This window comes from Lineus longissimus, chromosome 5, assembly GCF_910592395.1.
Source record: "Lineus longissimus chromosome 5, tnLinLong1.2, whole genome shotgun sequence".
Lineage (NCBI taxonomy): Eukaryota > Metazoa > Nemertea > Pilidiophora > Heteronemertea > Lineidae > Lineus > Lineus longissimus.
Genome location: NC_088312.1, coordinates 16,247,411 through 16,269,960, shown reverse-complemented (window position 1 = coordinate 16,269,960; position 22,550 = coordinate 16,247,411). Strand labels below are relative to the sequence as shown.

General features: G+C 41.6%; 2 protein-coding genes across 13 annotated transcripts in view; one reads left to right on the top strand and one right to left on the bottom strand.

Moving 5' to 3' along the window:
• LOC135488778 (oxygen-dependent coproporphyrinogen-III oxidase-like) overlaps positions 1-7,086 on the bottom strand; it is a 215,130-nt gene extending 208,044 nt beyond the window's left edge. For 3 of the 5 annotated variants that reach the window (XM_064773592.1, XM_064773591.1, XM_064773595.1), the window contains exon 1: positions 6,946-7,086. The gene's annotated coding sequence lies outside the window, so the exon portion shown is untranslated. Of the gene's footprint in view, positions 1-1,250; positions 1,293-3,370; positions 3,387-6,945 lie in introns of those variants that run through there. The other 2 variants (XM_064773594.1, XM_064773593.1) reach the window with 2 other exon arrangements.
• Positions 7,087-7,159: 73 nt separating this feature from the next.
• The window catches only part of LOC135487457 (syntaxin-binding protein 5-like), a 368,020-nt gene continuing 352,629 nt past the window's right edge, over positions 7,160-22,550 (top strand). For all 8 annotated transcript variants that reach the window (XM_064771115.1, XM_064771121.1, XM_064771120.1 and 5 more), the window contains exons 1-2: positions 7,160-7,385; positions 7,569-7,666. In XM_064771115.1, coding sequence (XP_064627185.1) covers positions 7,239-7,385; positions 7,569-7,666 — 245 coding nt within the window. In that variant the 5' untranslated portion in view covers positions 7,160-7,238. The remainder of the gene's footprint in view (positions 7,386-7,568; positions 7,667-22,550) is intronic.

Genomic DNA, 22,550 nt, shown 5'->3' with positions numbered 1-22,550 from the left:
TGAGTTTGACCTCTGTGACCTTGAAAAGTAGGTCAAATCAATAACCCGTATGATATGTGATGTATCCTTGCTAGGGGTACCCACCATAAAAATTTTAGCAAAAACAAATCAGTAATAAGCGATTTATCACACTTTTTAAGTTTTTGATTTTAGCCCCCTGGTGGCCAGGTGAAGAATTAGACCAGACCGAAATTCGCTGCCAGAGGTCATGTGACCTAGGTAATGATTTGTACAAAGTTTCAAGTTCATAGCACAAGCGATTAAGAAACGTGCCACACAGGATACGGACGACGACGGACACAGGGCTGTCGTATAGACTCCCCTGACGGTGAGCCAACAAGTCACATATAAACAAGATATTGCTCTTTCTACCTTGTCAGTTTTGGCTTGTTTGCGATAAAATGTTTATGGTATCATATTTTCCTATCTTTAAACAAGTACTCCTCCATGGGTCCACTTCTAGTAACTACTCAAGGATCAAAGTTCACTTTTTTACAAAGGCGCACCATGGGACCGCATCTTGAAACGTGGTCGCATTTTGCAATTTTCAGTTCAATTATTTTCCCGCCATTTTACGCAGTTGGCAAAATTAAAAAATTTCAATGAGGTATAAGTGTATTTGAGCAAATAAAATCTCGAAAATAGTGTTGTATTTCACCGATACATAGCATCTTATAAATCCATACCTCCATAGCCATCCATGGCACTAGAGCAACGATACACCTATCATGAGCAGAAGAGTGGAGCGAGCCACACAGGCCGCACGTAATGAACGCTAGACTGGACTTGAAGGAACCAAAACCACTTGTGACAACAGCATTTGCCAAAGCACACACTAGGCCTCCAAGCTCGCCAAACATCATGCAAGCCTTCCATGAAAGTAATCCAAAACAAATCCAGAGAATTCAAACAGACTCTGCGAGTCTGATGTTCGTTATTTTACCACATACATTGTATTTGCTTAGTATGCGATTCACTCATCCCCAGTGTTTTTAAGATGCATTGCTTTGTTATCTGCCAGCCAATATAGTCGCATTTCACGGGGCAAGACTGACCTAATTGGCAAGCAGCCAGAGGAGGCCAGCTACATGCATAAATAAATCGTGACCAGCATCATGTCAAAATAGAGGCCGCATAAGCCGTTTTGTTTAGATAGCACTGTGCGAGGGGCATTTCAATTACGGTCACATTTGAAATTCTCTAGTCGCATATGCAACCAGTTGGTCGTGAACTTTGATCCCTGTACTTACGTGCCATGTTTGTTGAAATTTCCAAAGTTGACCTCTGTGACCCTGAAAAGCACGCCAAATCAAAAACCTCGGTAATATGTCATGTATCCTTCCTACTACTAGATGTACTAGATGATAGATATTTGGAAATGATCCAGCCTTCAGGTCCGGAGAAATAACAATATTTGTGTTTTGGGTTTGGCCCCCTGGTGGCCAATCCATGAATCAAATCACATATAAATTTAGTCACTGAGGTTATTTGACCTAGGGGTACATATGTACAGGATTTCAAGTCAGTAATACCAGCGGTAACGGAACATACTGGTATTTTCTAATGGCGATGCCGAGAGCGAACTTTGACCCCTGTGACCTTGAAAGTAGGTAAAATCAAACACCTGGGTTATATTTCAAGCACCTCTATGACTTGCACCCACTGTAAAAAATTCATGATTCTAGATAGAGAACATCCATAAGATATAGCCAAAAATATGTTTCGAAAGAGCACCACCTATATGGTAGAAAAGCAATCAAATTTAGCTAATTTTCATTTTGAAAGAAAGAATTGCCTTGGGGTACCCACACACCAAGTAGGAACCTTCTAGGTTAAGTGGTTAAGAAACGTGCCACTCTTTAGTCAAAAGTTAACGACGCATGCCACGGTATCGTATTATAAGCACCCCTGAAAGGTGAACTGAAAGGGTTAAACGTCTTGGATGGTAAACTCATACCTAAGTTCCCATGGCCTAAATGATCCATTGAACAAATGGCACCTATTTCGTCAATTGATGACCTTTTTTGGGCGACAACCAGGGAATGTAAACTTGTTCCGAAGACATGGACAATTTTCTTCCTCTTCAGTTACCGCTCTGCACTAGATGATATTTTCCAGGGAGTATTCCTCCTCCAAGGCGGGATGAACGTTTATGTGTGACACTAGTCACTACAGTAATGCGACAATTGGGTTTATTGGCCTATTGACTTCGGTGAGAGGTAGAGTCCATGCAAGCTACTCATGTTGCACTTGGTGGGGTCTTTAACCTGCCCTGGCATAGACACCAGTCTGCCAGATACAAGGAACCTCGGTTTTAAGTCTCATTTGAAGGACTGTGAAGCGCCAGGAATTTCAGTTTCTCGAAAGCCATGCCAGTTCATCCAGAAATACAATCCTGGTTTCTCGCCCAGTATGTCACATTGTTAATCTATCAAACACAACCTTTTTTGTATAAGGCCTCCCTCAAGTTAAACCACTCTCACCACTCACTCTGGTCTTATTACATACTACAATTTATCTAAGATGTCACTGATCTGATAAATGTATCAGGCTATGGGCAGGGAGTTGAAAATCTTTCTTAAAATCGGAAGAGTCATCAACCCCCGGCCCCAAGTTAGGGCCTACAGCAGCTGCGTTGCATATTGTCTGCTCCCAATTCAAAAGATTTTTATGACAATGAGATTTGACTTTTACTAGAAAAACAACTGTCATCTGTTTCTGATAATGATGTGGAACTGCACCATAACTGTGGGTTGCACTCATCAACGGGAAGAGCCATGCTGTGCTATTGTTAGACATCTCTGGTCTGTTTTAACAGGTCTATGAATAGCCACACAATGCAATGTGTGCAAATGGCGGGAAAACATCGTTGATAAACTATGCGGTCTGGAAAAGTTACTATAGGCATGCTGTTGTTCAAGTAAATATCTCTATAGTGAGGAGGAATTTATTCCTTTTTGATATTATATTTTATTGAAAAGAGTACTTTGTCAGGGACACTAACAAACAAAAATGTTGCATAATAAGCTGCAGACTTTAGAAAAATGAGCCTCATATTGAAACAATCCCTGGGTAGATGAAATGTTGAAGTCGGAGAAAAATCGTCGGCTGCATGCTTTGGCAAAATTTTAGTTCGGGTGATCAGATCGATTTCAAATAAATGTGTAGCAAATGGGGATGTTAGTTGACCAGAGAGGTTTTCATTCCTTCCCCTCACCCTGCTAACATATTGGTTGAATAAAAATTGTGCTGAAGGGGATTTTTGCGGGCGCTATCAATCACACCGGAAAATTATTTTACGGGCGTTTTCGGATGCCAGCGCAATCGTGCCCATTTCCTTACATGCACTGCTTAACCTTGGCCTACATACATGCGCATGCATGAACACATTGATTGCATCAATGCTTGTCCATGATTATGATGATGTTGTTGCAAAATGCAGGTGCTAGGCAGGCCATGGCTTCAGAAGTTCATTCATCTTTAGGCCGAGGGGATGAAAGTCATAGAATACCGTCCTCCTCCCGCATTGTTTTGAAGCATTAGTCAAACTTATTCATTATTTTGATGAAAACACTTGTTTTGGCAATAGAAATAATATATTTTATTCAAATTGCAGATCAGGTGATCATGTGTCCAAAGAAACAGAAAAACAAAGTAAAAGTGATATAGGGCGAGGTCATAATACTGCGTAATCCCGAATAATGAAATCTCAGGCCATGGAAATAAATAATCCGGTTTACCGTCCACTACCCGCATGCCGTTTTAACCCCCGCCCAAAAATTTCAGTATTTCCCAAAAAATCACTATATCAGGAAAAATAATGTCTCAGTGAAACATAAAAAACATAAAACCTAGCAAAACTACAATTCTGATTAGTTTGAGGGTGGTTTAGCATTGGTATACAAATTTCATGCCGCCAAACACAGACGTACGCTCATGCTCAGGGCGCCAAAATGAAGATTTAACGCGAAAACTCCCAAGGTGAGTACACAGTATGAATGTCAGACTGTGTCATGTGATTTGATTGGCTCATGGGACCATCGCGCTTTAATATAGACCAATAGGAACTCATAAAGCATGCCTGGTTCAAGAGGCCAGCGTATTGTGACCACGGGGTATCATCAGGGTGGTTGGGGGAAAGAAAGAAAGAACACAGAGGAAACATTTATTTAATATTATATTTCAGTGTAAAACAACTGCAAGAAGTGGTATGACTAGAGTACAGCCCAATGATCTTACTGACTGTATTTTGTAAAAAAAAATAAATGATGAACAATGAAAAATGAAAAAAATAGAATCGCAAGGTGAGCATAACCCCTCAGCCCATTAAGGTTGAAGGTGAGATAATGGTGAAGTTGGCTTAGTGGAGTGGCTAGTTTGCAAAATAGCTTTCCACAATTTTAATTTCCATGGAAATTAAAATTGTGGAAACCTATTTTGAGGATGTGAGCGTGGCGGCCATTTTGAATTTCGAATCGCACTGATTTTCGAAAGGAACCTTCCCCTTACAAAACTGCATTAGGCCTACACCCACTAAAAATTGATTCCATCCTCCAAGCCGTTCTCCTCGAAATTGACGGAAAACAATTTCAAGCACGTTGGCCTGGTGACCATATTGAGAATCAGAACGAGCCGGTTTTCGAAAGGAACCTTCCTCTAGTCACCCCCCAACGTATATACCAAAAATGAATTTGATCGGACAAACGGTTCTCCTCGAAATTGACGGAAACCGATTTCAAGCACGCCGTTCTAGTGGCCATATTGAGAATCAGAACGAGCCGGTTTCTGAAAGGAACTTTCCTCTAGTCACCCCCAACGTACATACCAAAAATGGATTTGATCGCACGGTTCTCCTCAAAATTGAAGGAAACCAATTTCAAACACGCCGCCCTGGTGGCCATATTGATAATCCGAACAAGGCCGTTTTCGAAAGGAACCTTTCTCTAGTCACCCCCAATGTACATTCCAAAAATGAATTTAATCGGAAGAACGGTTCTCCTCGAAATTGACGGAAACCAATTTCGAACACGCCGCCCTGGTGGCCATATTGATAATCGAAACAAGGCCGTTTTCGAAAGGAACCTTTCTCTAGTCACCCCCAATGTACATTCCAAAAATGAATTTAATCGGAAGAACGGTTCTCCTCGAAATTGACGGAAACCAATTTCGAACACGCCGCCCTGGTGGCCATATTGATAATCGGAACAAGGCCGTTTTCGAAAGGAACCTTTCTCTAGTCACCCCCAATGTACATTCCAAAAATGAATTTAATCGGAAGAACGGTTCTCCTCGAAATTGACGGAAACCAATTTCAAACACGCCGCCCTGGTGGCCATATTGATAATCGGAACAAGCCCGTTTTCGAAAGGGACTTTCCTCTAGTCACCCCCAATGTACATACCAAAAATTGAAGTGATTGTCAAAGCCGTTCTCCTAGAAATCGACGGAAACCAAGTAGCAGACGACCGCCCGCCCGGACGGACGGCGCAGGCGACGACAATACCACTCTAGCCCATTTGGGCTGAGGGGTAAAAAGCCACCTCATCTTTTTAAATCCCTCGGACGGTAAACCGGATTATTCATTCCCATGGCATTAAAGGGGCCTCATGTAGTCATAGACAACTACACACATTCCCTTATAAGGCTTTATTTGGGCTAGCAGACGCACCTGACACCAGTCATCCTTAACAGCGTCCACCAGGTTAAAAGTCAGGTACAAAGTCATCAAAACAAAACTTAGTAATAGTACCCATAAACGAAATAAGTAGACTGTTTAGTATGACCCCCTGACATGTAGGTCTAAAAGTAGGCCAGAACAACGGGCTGAACAAAGGACCAGGTGATGTAGAAAGCCAAAACAAACTTGGTGTGAAGGGGTCAGTAGACCGTATGCGAAAATAAATTCCGGCCATTTTGAAAAGACCTTTTTCACAGGCAGCGTAAATTTACCATGACATAAAAGTAATGTTTTAAATGGTCACCAAAAGCTTTCAAAATATCATGAAAATTGGAGGACATGCACCACTTCAAGTAAATTGCCTGAATAAGCTTGTATATTTTTACTTTTAGTTTTATACGCCCCCCGTTAAGACGGGGCGCTTAAGCTATAGTATACACGTGTGATTTTCCTTATTTGGTCAATCCAATCCATATACCATTTTACCAAGAATTTTTTTTTTGGTCGCACTTTTGATTTCTAAATGGCGCCGATTTTGCGGGGTAGTTATTATTCTCATCACCAACCATCTCGCACACTCGTCACCAGGTAGCTCCCTCGGAGTCGCATATCTGATTGCCGTTGGTTGGCTGTAGGACCTTTTTATTCAATTATTAAATCAATTAAAATTTTTGAACCACCCCCGATATAAAATGCCAACATAACTAGAAAAATCATTTGTATTTAGCAGCGTTTCACAAGCAAAATCATAAGCAAATCAGCTGGAGTTCCACGAATGCCCAAATTTCTGCACCCTAGCGGACAACGAACAAACTAGGGTCTGTGAAGGGAGTAATAATACTATCCTGTCTCTCCAGAGCATCATTGAACCAATTTGCCATGATTGGAACGAACAAATATGAACTACTAAAGGGGGGGGGGGCACACTAAGTCCTTGACTTTTCATATTATCTAGGTTTACATATGTTGCCTGTGAAAAGCGTCTTTTCAAAATAGCCGAAATTTCTTTTCGCAGGTTGTGTAATGTCTAAATGTGTAGGCCTATTGGACCATGACAGATGTCCGACTCAAAATGACAGCGTTCACTTTTCCTGACCAGTGATTTGGATATATTTTTAATGAAAATGAAAAAAGCTTCATTTATTTTTCGCATTTATTTTTCAAATCAAGATAAACTCACGACTCGACTGTACGACTTTCATTCCCTCGACCTAATAAAAAATATCTACGACTAGGGCCTAGTAGCAAAGAGAAAACCATCAAATTACCAGAATATACCGGAATATACAAAACAGTAATTGCGAGTGTTAGGAGTGAATCTTCATCACCAAACCATGTCAAAATAATGGTTTTATTCACAAATGTGTCTGTAATAATGCATGGGAAATTTTCTACTGGGCGCTGCCATATTGGATTACAGTGCAGTATGGGATACATACGGGAAACTCGGAGAAAAATTACCCACAAACCATCAGTTTTAGAGAGAAAATAAATATTGGATACATCTATCTTAAAGGAATAATTCTCTAAATTATGGACTGTTTGCTTGTAAACATTATGCATGTCGGGACCGAAAAATAACTGCAGGATGAAAAAGGCCTTAAAAGGCGTGCTTGATGGGCTACGAGTGTCCTCTCTCAGTCAGCAGACGAGGGTAGAGAGCGAGATAGATGAGACTCTCCGAACGGAACACTTCCATCTTAGCAAGGTTGGTAATTTTGACAGCCTCCGTCCGATTCGGGCCATTCTTCTTGCACGAACGTTACTTGTTTACCTTCATATTTTGTCTCACAGTTTCTGAATTAGCCTCAGATTACCCCCATGTCCCATGGTTGAGAAGTGATTATTCCCTCCTTACCTAAAAGTGGCCTGCGTGATTTTTCTTCTGCAGACTGTTCGGCATGGATTTCCTTACCAGCCCGTTTCGATGGCATTTGACCCTGTGCAACATATTCTGGCGATTGGGACTAGGAATGGATCCCTTAGAATGTATCCTTTTAAACAAGATATTATGATTATCCATAATTTTGCATGAATATTTAATATTAATGCCAAACAGAGCTTCAATTTGTGATGAAATGTACATGTAAAACTGAATAAATTATTGCATCTCATTTGCATGTTGTTTTCAGAAGGACTCCGCTGCAAGCAGCAGCTATCGCGGCTGGCTGTATATAATATCTAGGCTACATGATATAGCTCAGCCTCATCATCAGGGCAGCAGTAATGCCAGTATGCTGTGTGGGAATAATGGAATGGACATGATGGATATGGAGTGGATGGAACATTGTGAAATAGATGAATGCAGACCATGACTGAGACCAGCTAGTGAAAAATGATGAAGGTCATGAGGTGGCTGCTACTTACATCATTGTCATTGACAGTCATGACTTGTTCCCTCTTCCTTATACTCTCATCATGCTTCTCCATCCCAAATTGCTTCCACTGACCATTCATTATGATTACGGGGCAACTCGGCCTATTACCAACTCGGCCCACCAACTCGGCCTGGGTTATAAATCATCGGTTTATTGGCATAAGTTTTCCTTATATTGTTTTTTTTTGTTGCTATATATATAGGCCTACTATTTATTCATTCCTGTTGGAAATTTGAAGAGAATTCATCAAGATTTGGAGGATAAATCCATGAAATCACAGTCATGAATGTGCATTTGGAGTGCTACCGCGACTTTTCCACACTCGCCGCCGTTATTTCGTGGATTTCTCCTTCAAATCCCAATAAATTTTCTTCAAATTTCCCACAGGAATGAATACAAAGTAGGCCTATATATACCAACAAAAAACAAAAAAATATAAGAAAAACTTATGCCAATAAACCAATGATTTATAACCCAGGCCGAGTTGGTAATAGGCCGAGTTGGTCATACACCTTCATTATATTCTCAATTCTGATCTGGGTGCAGTCAAATCATCCTTGGATTAAAAAAACTGCTTTCAACAGATCTAGCAGATAGGCCTACTCGATATCCCGAGTTTTAGTACACAATTGTGGCGATACTTGTGCTTGTGTAGTCTGTACTCGTGTTACTTGTGAGAAAGTTCAATTTATTTCATAACCTTTGCTATATATAGTGGAGGCAAGCTATTGCCACGTGTAGAACAAAACTACATGCAGTAACAACGCAACCTTTCCACTGTTGCATTTTGGAGAAAAACGCATTCCAATTTCTGAGTTGACTTTTAGCTCATAATGGGTGAGTTTATGTCATCACATCTTGTCCGTGGACTGGTATTTTGTCTGCCGTCCTTTGTCTGTCAACAATGGTGCCTGTTTACTCACTATTCAGTCTAGAAATGGGGAATTGTAGAAAGTTGAAACTTGGTGTGTGGATCATGGATGTCTTCTACATTATGACAACATATGACTTTCTGCAACCTCTACATCCGGGGTCTACTTGATTAGCATTCAAAATGGCTGCACCACTAGACCCTGGATACTTGCGTACGTCATATCGCTCGTCACCCCCGAATCTGATAAAGAAGCCTTATACTTGAATAATGTGATAGGCTTGATAGGGCGCTCGTCATTTATTAGGGCTGGTGAGCGAGAAGACTCGGGTGGTGGTCTGGGGGGGGGGGGGGGTATATAGTTAGGATGATTCCATCATGGCAGTTCACCGAAGAAGCAGTTGGCTGGCACACAATGTAAAGGATGGTGAGTAGTTGGTGGTGGGGAGAGGGGGGGGGATATAGTTAGGATGATGCCATCATGGCAGTTGACCCAATAGATGCTGACGCAGTATAAAAAATAGGTTGGGATAATGTGGGAAGGAAACTAAACACAACGACAACAGAAGGATAGGCATTTTTGCCCGGAGATAAGCATAATGATCCCAAGACCCAAGTGTACGATTTGAATTAAAAAAGACCTTAGCCGACACCCTGTCCTGAATAGTTTGAGGTCTCACTAGCCAGTGGTGATCAGGTCGGCCAAAAAACTAGTTCTTCAACAATCTCGAGTGATTACCATGGATACAGATTGGCCTACTCTATCCCTATAATTGCTACTTGTGCAAATGTAAATGTCCGATGTTTTTTATGAAGGGGTAGCTCTGACGATTATTTGAGGAAAATACCAGTTTCCTCTGTGCACTTACGCGGTGAGTAGGGCCCTTATGCTATTTATAGCTCAAGAGGATGTTGACATCGAGTGGTTTCTGTGAGATTGCGCATGTTCTCAAGGTAAAATTGTGAGGGCAAAAAACTCAACAAAAGCCGCAACGACAGCCTATTTTTATATAAAATATTAAAATAATCGTCGGTACAGTTGGCTTTGTCGAATCAAGGTGACGAGTATGTGCATGAAAAATTGTTTTCACCATACTTGTTCATCTTGAAGTTATAAGGCATAGGTGAAAATTTTTCAAATTTGCCTTATACAGGGTGTCTCATGCATTGTGCTGCATCAGTCTATGCATGACTGTATGTCTAGACGATGTTGAAACTTGGTCAGCTGTACAAGAGACAAGCTATTCAGAAGTGCATACTGTAAGTTTGTGTGAGAGTAAGGTACTGCCAAGTCTACAGCCGCTGGAACAGGGGTATGCATGAAATGACGTCGCATCATTTTTGGAGGCAGGTAGTCCTGGCCTTCGCACCGGCTAGTGAGACCTGAGGGTAGCATGCGTTTGAGTTAGTGCGCATGTGGTTTCCACGGAAAATTGAAATGGCTTGTGTTGTGGACGAGTGGTTTCAGATTTCACGGTAGGATTTTGTCATTGAAATGGGGAAATAGACATTGAGAGCAATGTACTTTCAAGATTATTGCATAATAAATGGGACCAGACCGTCGACATCCTCCCACACCCCATGATATTGACGAAATCGTCATCGATAACGGACAGCCCCGGCCGATCATGCTGGTGCGCATGCGTACTACGGAAAAGTTAGCAGACTCGAAATCTTTTTCAGACTTCTGCCAGTTCAAAGCAAAGCCAAAGTTAATCTCTGGTAGTGATGCAGATTGTTGTTATAATGCATTCCGCACCAGGGTATCGTCACACTTTGATTCGCCCATGTTTTGACAAAATCTCCAACCGAACAGCGGCTACTCTGCGTAAACATCATCGCGTCCTGCTGCATTGTTTTGGAAAAAGAAAATCTCTCCCCAGGTAAATTGCTGTGCATTGGCGTATACGATTCGCGTGCAAAAATGTCACCTGGAGCTGGGCGTGGAGCTTTTCTGGTTTCGGGTCAAGTTTTTTTCGTTGACTTTAAACACACACTCTCTAACCAAATATATTCGTATCCATGAAGATTTATTATGCCTTCAATTGATTTGTGATCGCATCAGTGGTTGCTGTATCTAAGTTTTTGAGATATTTGTAATTTGACGATTAAGTTTTTGTTTTCTCTTCAAGCCAGTAAATGCAGGTTGGATATTTGAATTGCTGAAATGGATGGTTTGTTTGATTCCGATTTGGATGAACCCTATTAATAGGAAATTTCATCTTCTTTCAAATAAACGAGACTTGTAATACATTATTTGGAAGTTCACCTATGTCATTTTGTGAAAAATTGGACCCAACGCAAAAAAATTGATTTCCAGGTAAAATTACGTCGGGGCCTAGGGGAATAAGCACTTGAGCTGGCAGTGGCTCTAGGTGTAATAGGGTTAAAAACCAATCAGCTTGGGGTTGTACACGAAAATAAACACCTCAACAAAAGTAAGTCCCCCCTTGATCCCATCGATTTTCCTGTTTTCTTGGCATGCTCTCCGCGCTGATATGAAAACTTAAAGAGGGCGAAGGTCAATGCCGATCGCACGTTGTCAAACCTCGTCAATGGCAATGGTCCAACTAATCCAATTGTTGGTGTATTTTTAGATTAGGCAGAAATTCGTTCTCCTGGGATAGCCAAGACATATACCAGCTTAAAACTTCACAAATTCTAAAGTACTTTTCATCTACCTGTTTCCGCTGCACCAAGGCTAAAGATGAATTATCACAATTTTATTTAAATTGTATTGTCGTAGAAATTATGAAATGTCAAAAACGCTCAGAAATTGATATTTCAACAGCCGAGACCATTTCGTATGAGATGTTCTGATTGGTCCAAAATTGAAGCTACTTGCCTGGGCCACTGACCTACATTGTAACTTTACGCTGTAGTATCTAGAACTAAACCGATGGTGGAGGACCAGACAAAAAAACGCTTTTGACTCTGAGGCGGAAAATGTCAAGGCTTTGGGTGAGTGATTTGGCCATCTCAAAACATTGCGGGTCAAGATGACACTTATCGGGCATTTTTACATATTGACAAAAACTTAGGTCAGTGTGACCTACTCCGGGTGTAAGTAGGTCAGGTCATAAAATCCAATGTCGATCATAAATATCAAGAAACCTGCACTGATCTTCAAATGTAGCTCGTTTCCTAATCCAAGGTCAGAAAGGTGGTCACTTTGGACATCTGTACACGTTAACCCAGCTTAGTTCAATTGTGGCCTTGGGACACTTAGTTTACAAGTTCACAGTCGAGTCAAACTCTAAAAGTGTTATCAATAGTGCCACATTTTGTCATATTTAAAGGTCAATTTAACAAAAGTCCATGTCTCACTAGACCATCCACTATCCACACTCGTGATGGTCTATTTGTTTTTAGTCAGCCGAGACCCACTTTCTGAGCGCAGTGGTTTTTGCCTCCTAAACCATGACTTGCGAAAAGGCCGACATTCGGCTGTATTGCCATATTGGTTCACAATTGTGATCCTTATTTTTGCCTCTAAATTTTTTTCTTGGAATAGAACCTGATTGATTAAACCTGGTGTTTTTGCCAAAATTCATGTGTACACGTTATTATGCCCCCGCCAATGCGTAAAGCATTGCGGAGGCATTATGTTTTACGCGGTTGGCGCACTAGACACCTCTGAAAGCCGCTGAAACTTATGTCGTGTGATGTTCTAGGATAGGGGAGGTTTCCTATCGATTTGGACCCAACGTGGCCACCAGGCATGGGTACATCACTGAGCACATGGTCTGTGCCATTTGAAGCGGGTCTCGAACCCTAGTTGGGCTTCAATATATGACATACCTTCTCTCTACCACGCGAGGTTGGGCATCACATATCATATGAGTTTTTTGATTTGACCTGCTATTCAAGGTCACTGAGGTCAAATGGCGTAAATTGGTCGTTTGAGTGTAACTATGGCACGTTTCTTTACCACTAAAGCCATGCACTTTAAATTTGGTACACATGACTCCCTACGTCATGTTACCTCGGACACCGAATGTCGATCTGATCTGGTACTCAACTTGGCCACCAGGAGGCCAAAATTGAATAGGTAAAAAGTGCAATATCTCGTTTATTAGTGACTTGTTTTTGATGATATTCTTATGGTACTTACTCCAAGCAACGATACATCACATGTCATACCGACTTTGGTTTGACCTATACAGACATGTACAATGTTTCTAGACCAGGATGAATTCCAAAGCACCAAATATCTATACAGTGAGCACAGTGGCCCCTGGCCATTTCATTGTTATTTCCTACACTATTTGTCATTTTCCCCATGAGTCCTTGTATTTATGTACATTTTGTGTTTGTTGGTGATGCTTGTCCAAGGGCTGTTCGAGACTATGCTATCGGGGAAAATAAAAATGACATATTGATTACATAGATCAAAGGAAGTGACTATTTGGCAAACCCGGCTTGCCAAACAGCAACTCTTTTTGGCCCTGAATAGAGTGTCGAACTCGTTGATATTTATACATGTTGAAGAGCTCATTATCATTTAATGGCAAAGTGGTCATCAACACTACTGGACAAGCTACTCGGCAAGCAGCTCTCCAAACACGGTAAAAATGATGCCTGTGCCGCGAGCGGCTTGACAAATATACCCGGCCTAGATGAAAAGCTTGATTTACTCCAGACAGTGGAAACGTTCTGAACTTCATTTCAGACAAACAGGTTGGTTGTGTGCTCCTGAGCCTGAGTGACAAGCATCCATGTTTGTGTTGCCTCAGTGTCTAGAGGTCATGCATCCAATTTGGAATGGATAGCCTCTACTTTGAGCTTGGCTTGTTTGGCTTGCGCACATGAAATATTCTCTACAGGACATTTTACTTCTATACTGTTGCCATGGTTACCATCATCCAATAGTTCACATTGATGAGATCTTGGGCTCGGGGACTAGGATATGCGGCCTGGCAACAGTTTCGTATGATGGAAAAGAAAATGAAGGCAAAACAGCATGCAGCTAATCATTCTTCACGCTATCAAATGGCAGACATGGAAGAACTAGAAGGGGCTCATGGAGTTCAACTCTCCAGACATACAGCAGCATGTTACCAAGATTTTTGGCGGAGGGGAGTCTATACAACATCGTGTCCGTCGTCGTCTGTATCCTGTTTCAAAACAGTGCTAGGGCTATAAACTTGAAACTTTGTACACAGCCCCCCCCTCCAGCATTGAATTTCGGTCTGATCTGAATCTTTACTTGGCCACCAGAGGGCCAACAGTGGAAACCTAAAAAGTGTAATATATCTCTTATGAATGATTCGTTTTTAGTAAAATTCTTATAGTAGGTTCTTCTAGCAAGGATCCCTTATAATACGGGTTTTGGATTTGACCTAATTTTCAAGGTCACTGATGTCAAATGGCATAAATTGGCTATTTGAGTGTAACTTTGACACGTTTCTTAACCGCTTAAGCTATGAACTTGAAATTCAGTACAGATGACTCCCTACGTTATATAACCTGTGACGCTGAAATTAGGTTTAATCTTTTTCTCGACTTGGCACCCAGGGGGCCAAAACTGAAATGGGAAAAAGTTTTTGATTTGACCTACTTTAAAAACGTCAAATGGCTAATATTGTCTGTTCGTGTGTAACAATGGCAAGTTTTTTTAATTGCTAAAGCTAACAACTTGAAACTTGGTGCACATGACCCTCTTGGTCAGGTAACCTCTGAGTCGGACACGGAAATTTGGTCCAATATGATTCTCGACTTGTTTCAGTGACTTGTTTTCAATAATATCTCATGATCGGTCGTCCAAGCAAGGATACATCACGTCATCCGCTTCTGATTTCACCTATCAAAAACGCATAACAAGTAATGAGTTTTTGATGCTATTCATGTAGCATGTTTCTTAAACAGCATGAATTCCGAACCGCCAAATATCTAGACGGTGAGCACAATGGCCCACGGCCTTTTCATTTGCTGTAAGTTATTTTGCAGCGTCGCGTTTGCATTTGGTCAAGTGTCCTACTTGTCAGATTTATAGGTCAAGTATAAAGGTCATTACGTCTTGTGCGGGTCATATCCCAAGATATCCATATCAGATAGGTTCAGTTGTCTGAGTTGAGACCGTTTTCGTTTTGTCAGAAAAACATTGGTCTTGACTAGGGCAGATGAAATCATGCCGAAAAAGGTGGTTTCAAATTCATCAGTAGGATTTCTTTGAAATTTGAGTTATGATGTCTTTTAAACCAATAAAAAAGCAAATGTTAGGTGGGCATTCGCTCATTCGCTCAGCATTAAAATTTGCCTGTGCAAAATTTCTAAGATCGTCTTTTCAATTTTTTCTCCAATATTAGTTGGATCTGTACCATGGAATCAAATCCCACTTTATACATGTCTATATCCCTTGACGCTGTGAAATCTCATTCATCATGGAAGCAGATTAGCGGGTTTGGCAACACCCTACCTTGAGACCTTATAAACACTCTTGGGGATATTATGATGGCACTGACACTGTCAAGAGCCCTAACTAATGCCAAGAAAACAAAGCAGCAGAAGTACTGGTCAAGCGAGATAGCGAGAGAGAATGGCAATACAGTGGTGGTGCCAAAACCATTCTGACAGGACACGACTAGGATATTGTTCTTAAACACTAGATGGGAATTTTGCACTAAAGCCACTGCAGAGGAAATTGTAGTGGGGGGGGGGGGGGGTCTTGTCAGTGCCATTACCATTACCCCTCTGATGTGAGGAGAAATATCATCTTCTGGAAGAATATTCCCCACCTTATACTTGTGTGCTGATTGGGAACCAGGATACCTATAAAGTCAAGCTTTGGTGCATATAAGAAACTTACCGCTGTTTGTCAAAGGGTAACAACCACATTCGTGAATGCACTGTAGATTGGTGTTACTGCAGATGATTCACAATTAAAAAACTTGAGCTGCATTTGGATGTAACCTCCCTATTTGGAGCACAAATAGCTTTAGGGAAGAGGAGACTGTCTATAACATGCTGAATTGACCAAGCATTGGTGCTTTTTGGCTAAGTGTAGGGGAGTCTATACATTACCGCAGTGTCCGTCGTCGTATACTATTTCAAAAACAGTGGCACGTTTCTTAACCGCTAGGGCTATGGACTCAAAACTTTGTAGGCATGACCCCGTAGGTCAGATGACCTGTGACACTGATTTTCAGTCCTGTCTGATTCTTAACTTGGCCACCATGGGGCCAAAACCAAAAATTTGAATAGTGCCATATCTTGCTTATTACTGATTCGTTTTTGGTAAAAATTTTATGGTAGATACTCTTAGCAAGGATACATTACATATGATGTGGGTTTTTTATTTGACGTACTTGTCAAGGTCACAGAGGTCAAATGGCGTAAATTGGCCATTTTTTGTGTAACTGTGGCACGTTTCTTAACCCCTAAGGCTATAACTTGAGACTTTGTACAAAGGACCCCCTAGGTCAGGTGACCTCTAACCCTGAATTTCAGTCCGGTCCAGTTCCCGACTTAGCGGCTAGGGGGCCAAAAGTGAAAACCTAGAAAGTGTGATATCTCGCTTATTAGTGATTCGTTTTCAATAAACATTTTATGGTAGGTTCTCCTCGCAGGGATACATCACATATGAGTTTTTGATTTGACTTGCTTTTCAAGGTCACAGAGGTCAAATGACGTAAATTGGTCGTTTGAGTGTAAGTATGGCACGTTTCTTAACCACTAAAGCTATGAAGTTAAAATTTGGTGCACTTGACTCCCTACGTCATGTCACCTTGGACACCGAATTTCAATATGATCTGGTACTCAACTTAGCCACCAGGAGGCCAAAACTAAAATAGGTAAAAAGTGCAATATCTCGTTTATTAGTGACTTGTTTTTGATGATATTCTCATGGTACCTACTCCAAGCAACGATACATCACATGTCATACCGACTTTGGTTTGACCTCTATTCTATACATGTACAATGTTCCTTAACCAGGATGAATTCCAAAGCACCAAATATCTATACGGTGAGCACAATGGCCCCTGGCCGTTTCATTAGACTATTCTAGAGTACTTACTGGCCTCTCCTCGGACCAATACGGCCAGTTGGGCCATTTTTGTGATGTAACTAGGTTTCCCAAAGGGCTGCTAATTAGCAGTGGAAAGTAGTACAACACCCAGCTTTTGTTTCAACTTCATCTTGCCGAGAAAAAAAAACTGGGCTAATGCATTAAAAATCTGTAAACGCATAATAAAAATGTAATCTTTCATCCTTAAAATTGTGTTTAGTTTGTGTTATCTACTATCATAATTGACGAGTTGCACTTAGCGTTGAACGCCTTAATAAGCCTGGTTTTACCTCTACTGTCATCCATTATCAACTGACATGATGTAGTTTTACACAAGGGAGGTTAATAGATATGTTTGAGTACTATGAATAAAGTCATTGCGACAATTGCGACAATATCGTGCATTTTGTAGTCCAGTTTTCATGATCACGGTAGGCATTTTTTCCTGCACCTTAGAGGCATAGTCACGTGACATCACTATTGACGAGTTGCACTTGGCGTTGAACGCCTTAATAAGCCTGGTTTTACCTCTACTGACATCCATTATCAACTGACATGATGTAGTTTTACACAAGGGAGGTTAATAGGTATGTTTGAGTACTTTGAATAAAGTCATTGCGACAATATCATGCATTTTGTAGTCCAGTTTTCATGATCACGATGGGCATTTTTTCCTACACCTTAGAGGCATAGTCACGTCACATAGTTATAAAAATAGATACACACGTGGCACTGTTTATCATCATCATCATATCATTACCGGCGTCGTAACCCTATTGGATATTTGCCGGAGGTATGGAGTCCATTATTGGCTACTGTCCACCTATGTAGGATCTTTTACTTGCCCTGGCATAGACACTCAGGTACAAGGGACCACGGCTTTTAGTCTCATCCGACAGACCCTCGAGTATTTCATACGTTAACGTACGTGTTGTGAAGAGCCAGGAATTTTAGTTCCTTGAAAGCCACGCCGGTTCATCCAGAAATACAATCCTGGGTTCTCCCCGGGATCGAACCCGGGCCCTATTGCGTGGTAGCCAGCAGTGTTAACCACTAGGCTATGAGGCTCTACATCTGTCACATTTTTCGCGGGAGTTCAAAATGGCGGAAGAGCCTGTCATTCAGCCTCAGTGGCAGGCCTATTGGGATCATGATATTTCTTTATATCATGGTCTTATTCAAGTTCATGAGTATTCTAAAGATCGAATGAAGGAGGTCATACGGTCGAATGCATGCAAGTTCAGTGTGTGGCACGAAGCACTAGACCATCATTTCGGCCAACATACAAGTCAGAAAGGTATGTAGTATAGACCGTGTACATGATGTACATGCCTGTGGTCCTGTGTGACATCTGTATGTATGATGACTACTTACATGCAGTGTAGGGAGGCTGGCTATGACAATTGTCATGATCATGTGCATGTTACAGCCAGATAGGTAGGCTAGGCCTAGCGGAGAAAATCTCATGTTTAGGCTATATACTAGCTAGGCTAGGCCTAGGGCAGGCCTAGGCTACATACTTTTTTTATATCACTTCTCTTCCACATTATGCCTACTGGCAACATGAGCCTATGATGACGTCCTGTTCAACTAATTGAAAGGGCAAGTTTTGCAATTATTTGTCCATCCAGAACCCCCCCCTCATCATGGCCCTGGACCAATGGACCATGATATACGGACCATAATATACAATCCAAAACATTCATTTTGTTACATTCATTATGGTTTACCCTGTACTAAATGTTTCTGAACTGTGGTTCTCCTCCTACCTCACTGGACGGGAACAGTGTGTGGTGGTCGATGGGTCAAAGTCGGCTTGGTCCCCTCTTTCCTATGGTGTGCCTCAAGGATCTGTGTTAGGGCCTATACTTTTCACTGTGTATACTCTACCCCTTGGGGATATCATGCGGTCGTGGGAAGTGCCTTTTCAACTTTATGCTGACGATAACCAGCTCATGAACTTTTTTCCTTGTGGCTCAGGAGATGAGAGAGATATTGCGATCTTGAATACAGAGCAGTGCATTGCCAGCATAGAGAAGTGGCTGGTTGTGAACAAACTTTCCTTGAATGCCCCAAAGACAGACATGCTGAACTTCGTTTCGTCGCGCAGGACTGGTTCTGTGGAAGGTATCAATGTGGGACAGCAATGGGTTGCAAAGTCAAACAGTGTTCGGGATCTCGGGGTGTGGCTGGATGAGGGCATGACAATGCAGGAGCAAATCAAGGCGATTTGCAAGAATGTAAATGCTGCCTTGTATAAGATAAGCCGAATTAAAAAATTTCTCGACACAAGTAGCATCGAGAGGCTTATCCATGCCTTTGTCATGTCACGCCTTGACTCCAATAATGGGATTCTCTACGGTCTCCCTGACAAGGCGCTGGCTCCCCTCCAGAGACTCCAGAACCGGGCAGCCAGGATCTTGACCGGGACGAGAAAGTATGACCACATCTCACCGGTTCTTAGGTCTCTTCACTGGCTCCCGGTAAAGCAGCGTGTCATTTTCAAGGTCCTCCTGATGTGTTTCAAGGTGGTCCGGGGTTATGCACCTGCATACCTGAGCCTCAAACATGTTGAGAGGCAGCGTGTCACCAGGTCATCTAATGACACGTCATTGGCGTGTATGCGGATAAAGACAAGATTCGGTGACCGCTGCTTCTCATCATGTGGTCCCCGGTTGTGGAATGCCCTACCGGAGCACATCAGGGGGGCGGACGCGCTGCTTGCTTTTAAACGACTCCTAAAATCCTGGCTGTTCGAGGAAGCATTTCTTGGTGGGGAGGTAGCGCCTTGAGCAGGTTTACCTGGAGTTTGGCGCTCTATAAGACATTGTTGATTGATTGATTGATTGAACTGTCATTGCGCTAAGCACGTGTTTTTGTTGCCGGAAGACTCATCGATGCTCATTCGTCGAGCCTTATTTGGAAGAACCAATGAAAATTGAGAATGACGTCATGAATATAAATTAGTATGAATATTAATCGACTATGCCTCTAAGGTGCAGGAAAAAATGTCTTCCAGTTGGTAGTTGCAGTAGTTGTGTGTTATTGTTGTTAGAAGTATAAGTAAGTAGGGGATTCCAGTAAGGCCGCATCATAGTTTACTGTTAGCACAACAACAACAACACTGGAGACATTTTACACAGAAAAACAGTGGAAATTTTATGACTCTGAGTAACATATCATCTATCAATATCAATATACCACTGTCGCCATTGACGTAAATATAGATAACGCCCGGAGATTTTACTCACAAACCAGCACCCCATTTACACCAAACCCACAACATACCAGCACCCACACAATCCGACAATCCGACCTCGAACAGCCCGCGCCACGGGTATATGCTAGTTTCATTAAATAATAAACTCGCAGCATCCAGATCAAAACGCCTCCCATTTTGTACTTTCTGCAGTTAATCCCCTCATTTCAATTAGCCGGGCACATGCTACACCGTGCATCCTGCGAACCTGGACCAGCACGAAATTTTCGCTACCACGCTATTTTGGAACGTGGAGTTCCAGGAAAAAGTTATGAATACCCCATACAGCTGAGATTCTACGCTTTCGATACGTATCCAACATTCAAAATATAGTGTATGAAAAGACACTGAAAAGTCGGGAAGATCAACAAAATTTTAGCAGAAAAATCAATTTAGTGAGGTTCCAGCGTCAGGGCTTTGTACTTGTACGTAATTTGCATATTTTATACGTAGACAGAATTGGTTTCTACGCTCTACGTTTTTTCTCCATGTTTGTACGTAATTATTTTTCCTCAAAATACGCTAAATAAATGTCAGAATACGTTTCTATAAAGTGTGTTCTACGCGTTTTTTTTGTGATTTGTACGTAACCCACCCCGTGCCCCCCACTCTTTTAATTCAGCCCCCTCCCTCCGACCCTTACAAGTATTGCCGACCTGCCGGAGTTTCCTGTGCCCGCGTGCTTTCTCCATGGTTACTCCATATACTCGGCCTCATTTGGCGCGCTCCGAACATCACCGACTGACCGCCGAACAATCCCGAGTCCGCCATTATCGCCGAGCGCGGTATTCGCAGCAATGTGACAGGTACGCAGTCACCGATAATCTGGATTTCCCGATTTCTAAACGGAATCATGCCATCCATAACACCCCAGGTAAAGTGCATATTATGTGCAGAAGCGAATATCAGTCAAGATTCTTTTTTTTACAGCATGATGTTTGAAAATTCTTGGCTTGAATGGCACCATGTTGAACGCATGAGCGTATGTCAGTGATCCTGTGGCGTGTGCTATGTAGGCCTACATGCATCGACATAAACATGCTTCTTGGTTTCAAATGTTTTCCGTGGGGATGATTCCTCCTTGATTTCACATGAATCTCAAAACTATGATCTGCTTATTGTAGTGATGTACAAGGATTAAATTTTGATAATAAACTGTTGAAATTAGTACATTACGTTGTTGTTTATTTCTACACATTTTGTTAGTAATCTTACACATAAAATTCCTTATGTCTACACAATTTTTAGGGAAAATACACACATTTTTTGGAAATCTTACACACAAATTTTTTTTAGGGTAAGCAGCCCTGCAGCGTGATTTCTAGCAAAATTTCACTCCAAAACCCCCACAAACTGGTATGAAAATTTAGATTATTTAATTTTCTCGGAAGATATTTACAAAACCACAGTCGAATCTACGTGCACGTGCACCAGGCTGATTTCAAGGCTAGCTCCGCAACCCAAAACGAGGCACAATCGATCAGTCAGGCATAAACATGGAACCTGAAACAACGCTTCAAAACTTGCTTCAAAATCACGGTAAGGAAAATAGAAACGTAGAAAACTAGGTATCCTTGGAAAGATAAATTTCTGCTGATTTCAATGATATTGATCATGTGCTACTTTATTTCGACGTATTTGCGAAAGAAGATGATGTTTGACGATGGTCTTTAAATTTTAAAAAATGAAGTGCAATCTGATCGGTACCCACGTCGATCAGCCTCGATATTTCGGCATAGCGGTTGTCTATTGCCCCAAATTATTCACTGAAAATTCGGTAATTGTCATTTTAATCAGTCCAGAGACATTTTGTGTAAAAGTTTGCCTGGAAATATTAGTCGGGAGGAGTTTGATGTTGGGCTTGTATGATTCAGATTCAATTGAAGCGGCGGCCATTACGGAACAGTTTCGCTTTTCCAGATATTACGCACCAACGGGGCACCCCGACAATGGATGATGAATCGCGCATTCACGGCATTGAATGTCACTTTCTAATTGTATTTTCCCAAAAATAATTTTAATAATTTATTGGAAGTTAATCAAAGGAGATTGCAATCTAGTATTCTTTGTTTTCGTCAGCCCTGCATGCAAAATCTGTGTCAGCACATCAATTGTCTGCTGGGGGGGGGGGGGGGAAGCTACTGTAAAGAACGGCAATCAACAACAGCTGATTCCTGTACACATTGTTTATTTTCAAATTTCCTGAAAGTGAAGGAACAGTGTTATTTTATTCATGGCATTTTATCAAGAAACTAAAATCCTAACAATAATTTACTGTCACTTACATGACTTAATCATGATTTTCTGATTCTTATTTACAGAAAATAGTTGGTGCATCCAAGTTAGACGGTACCTGA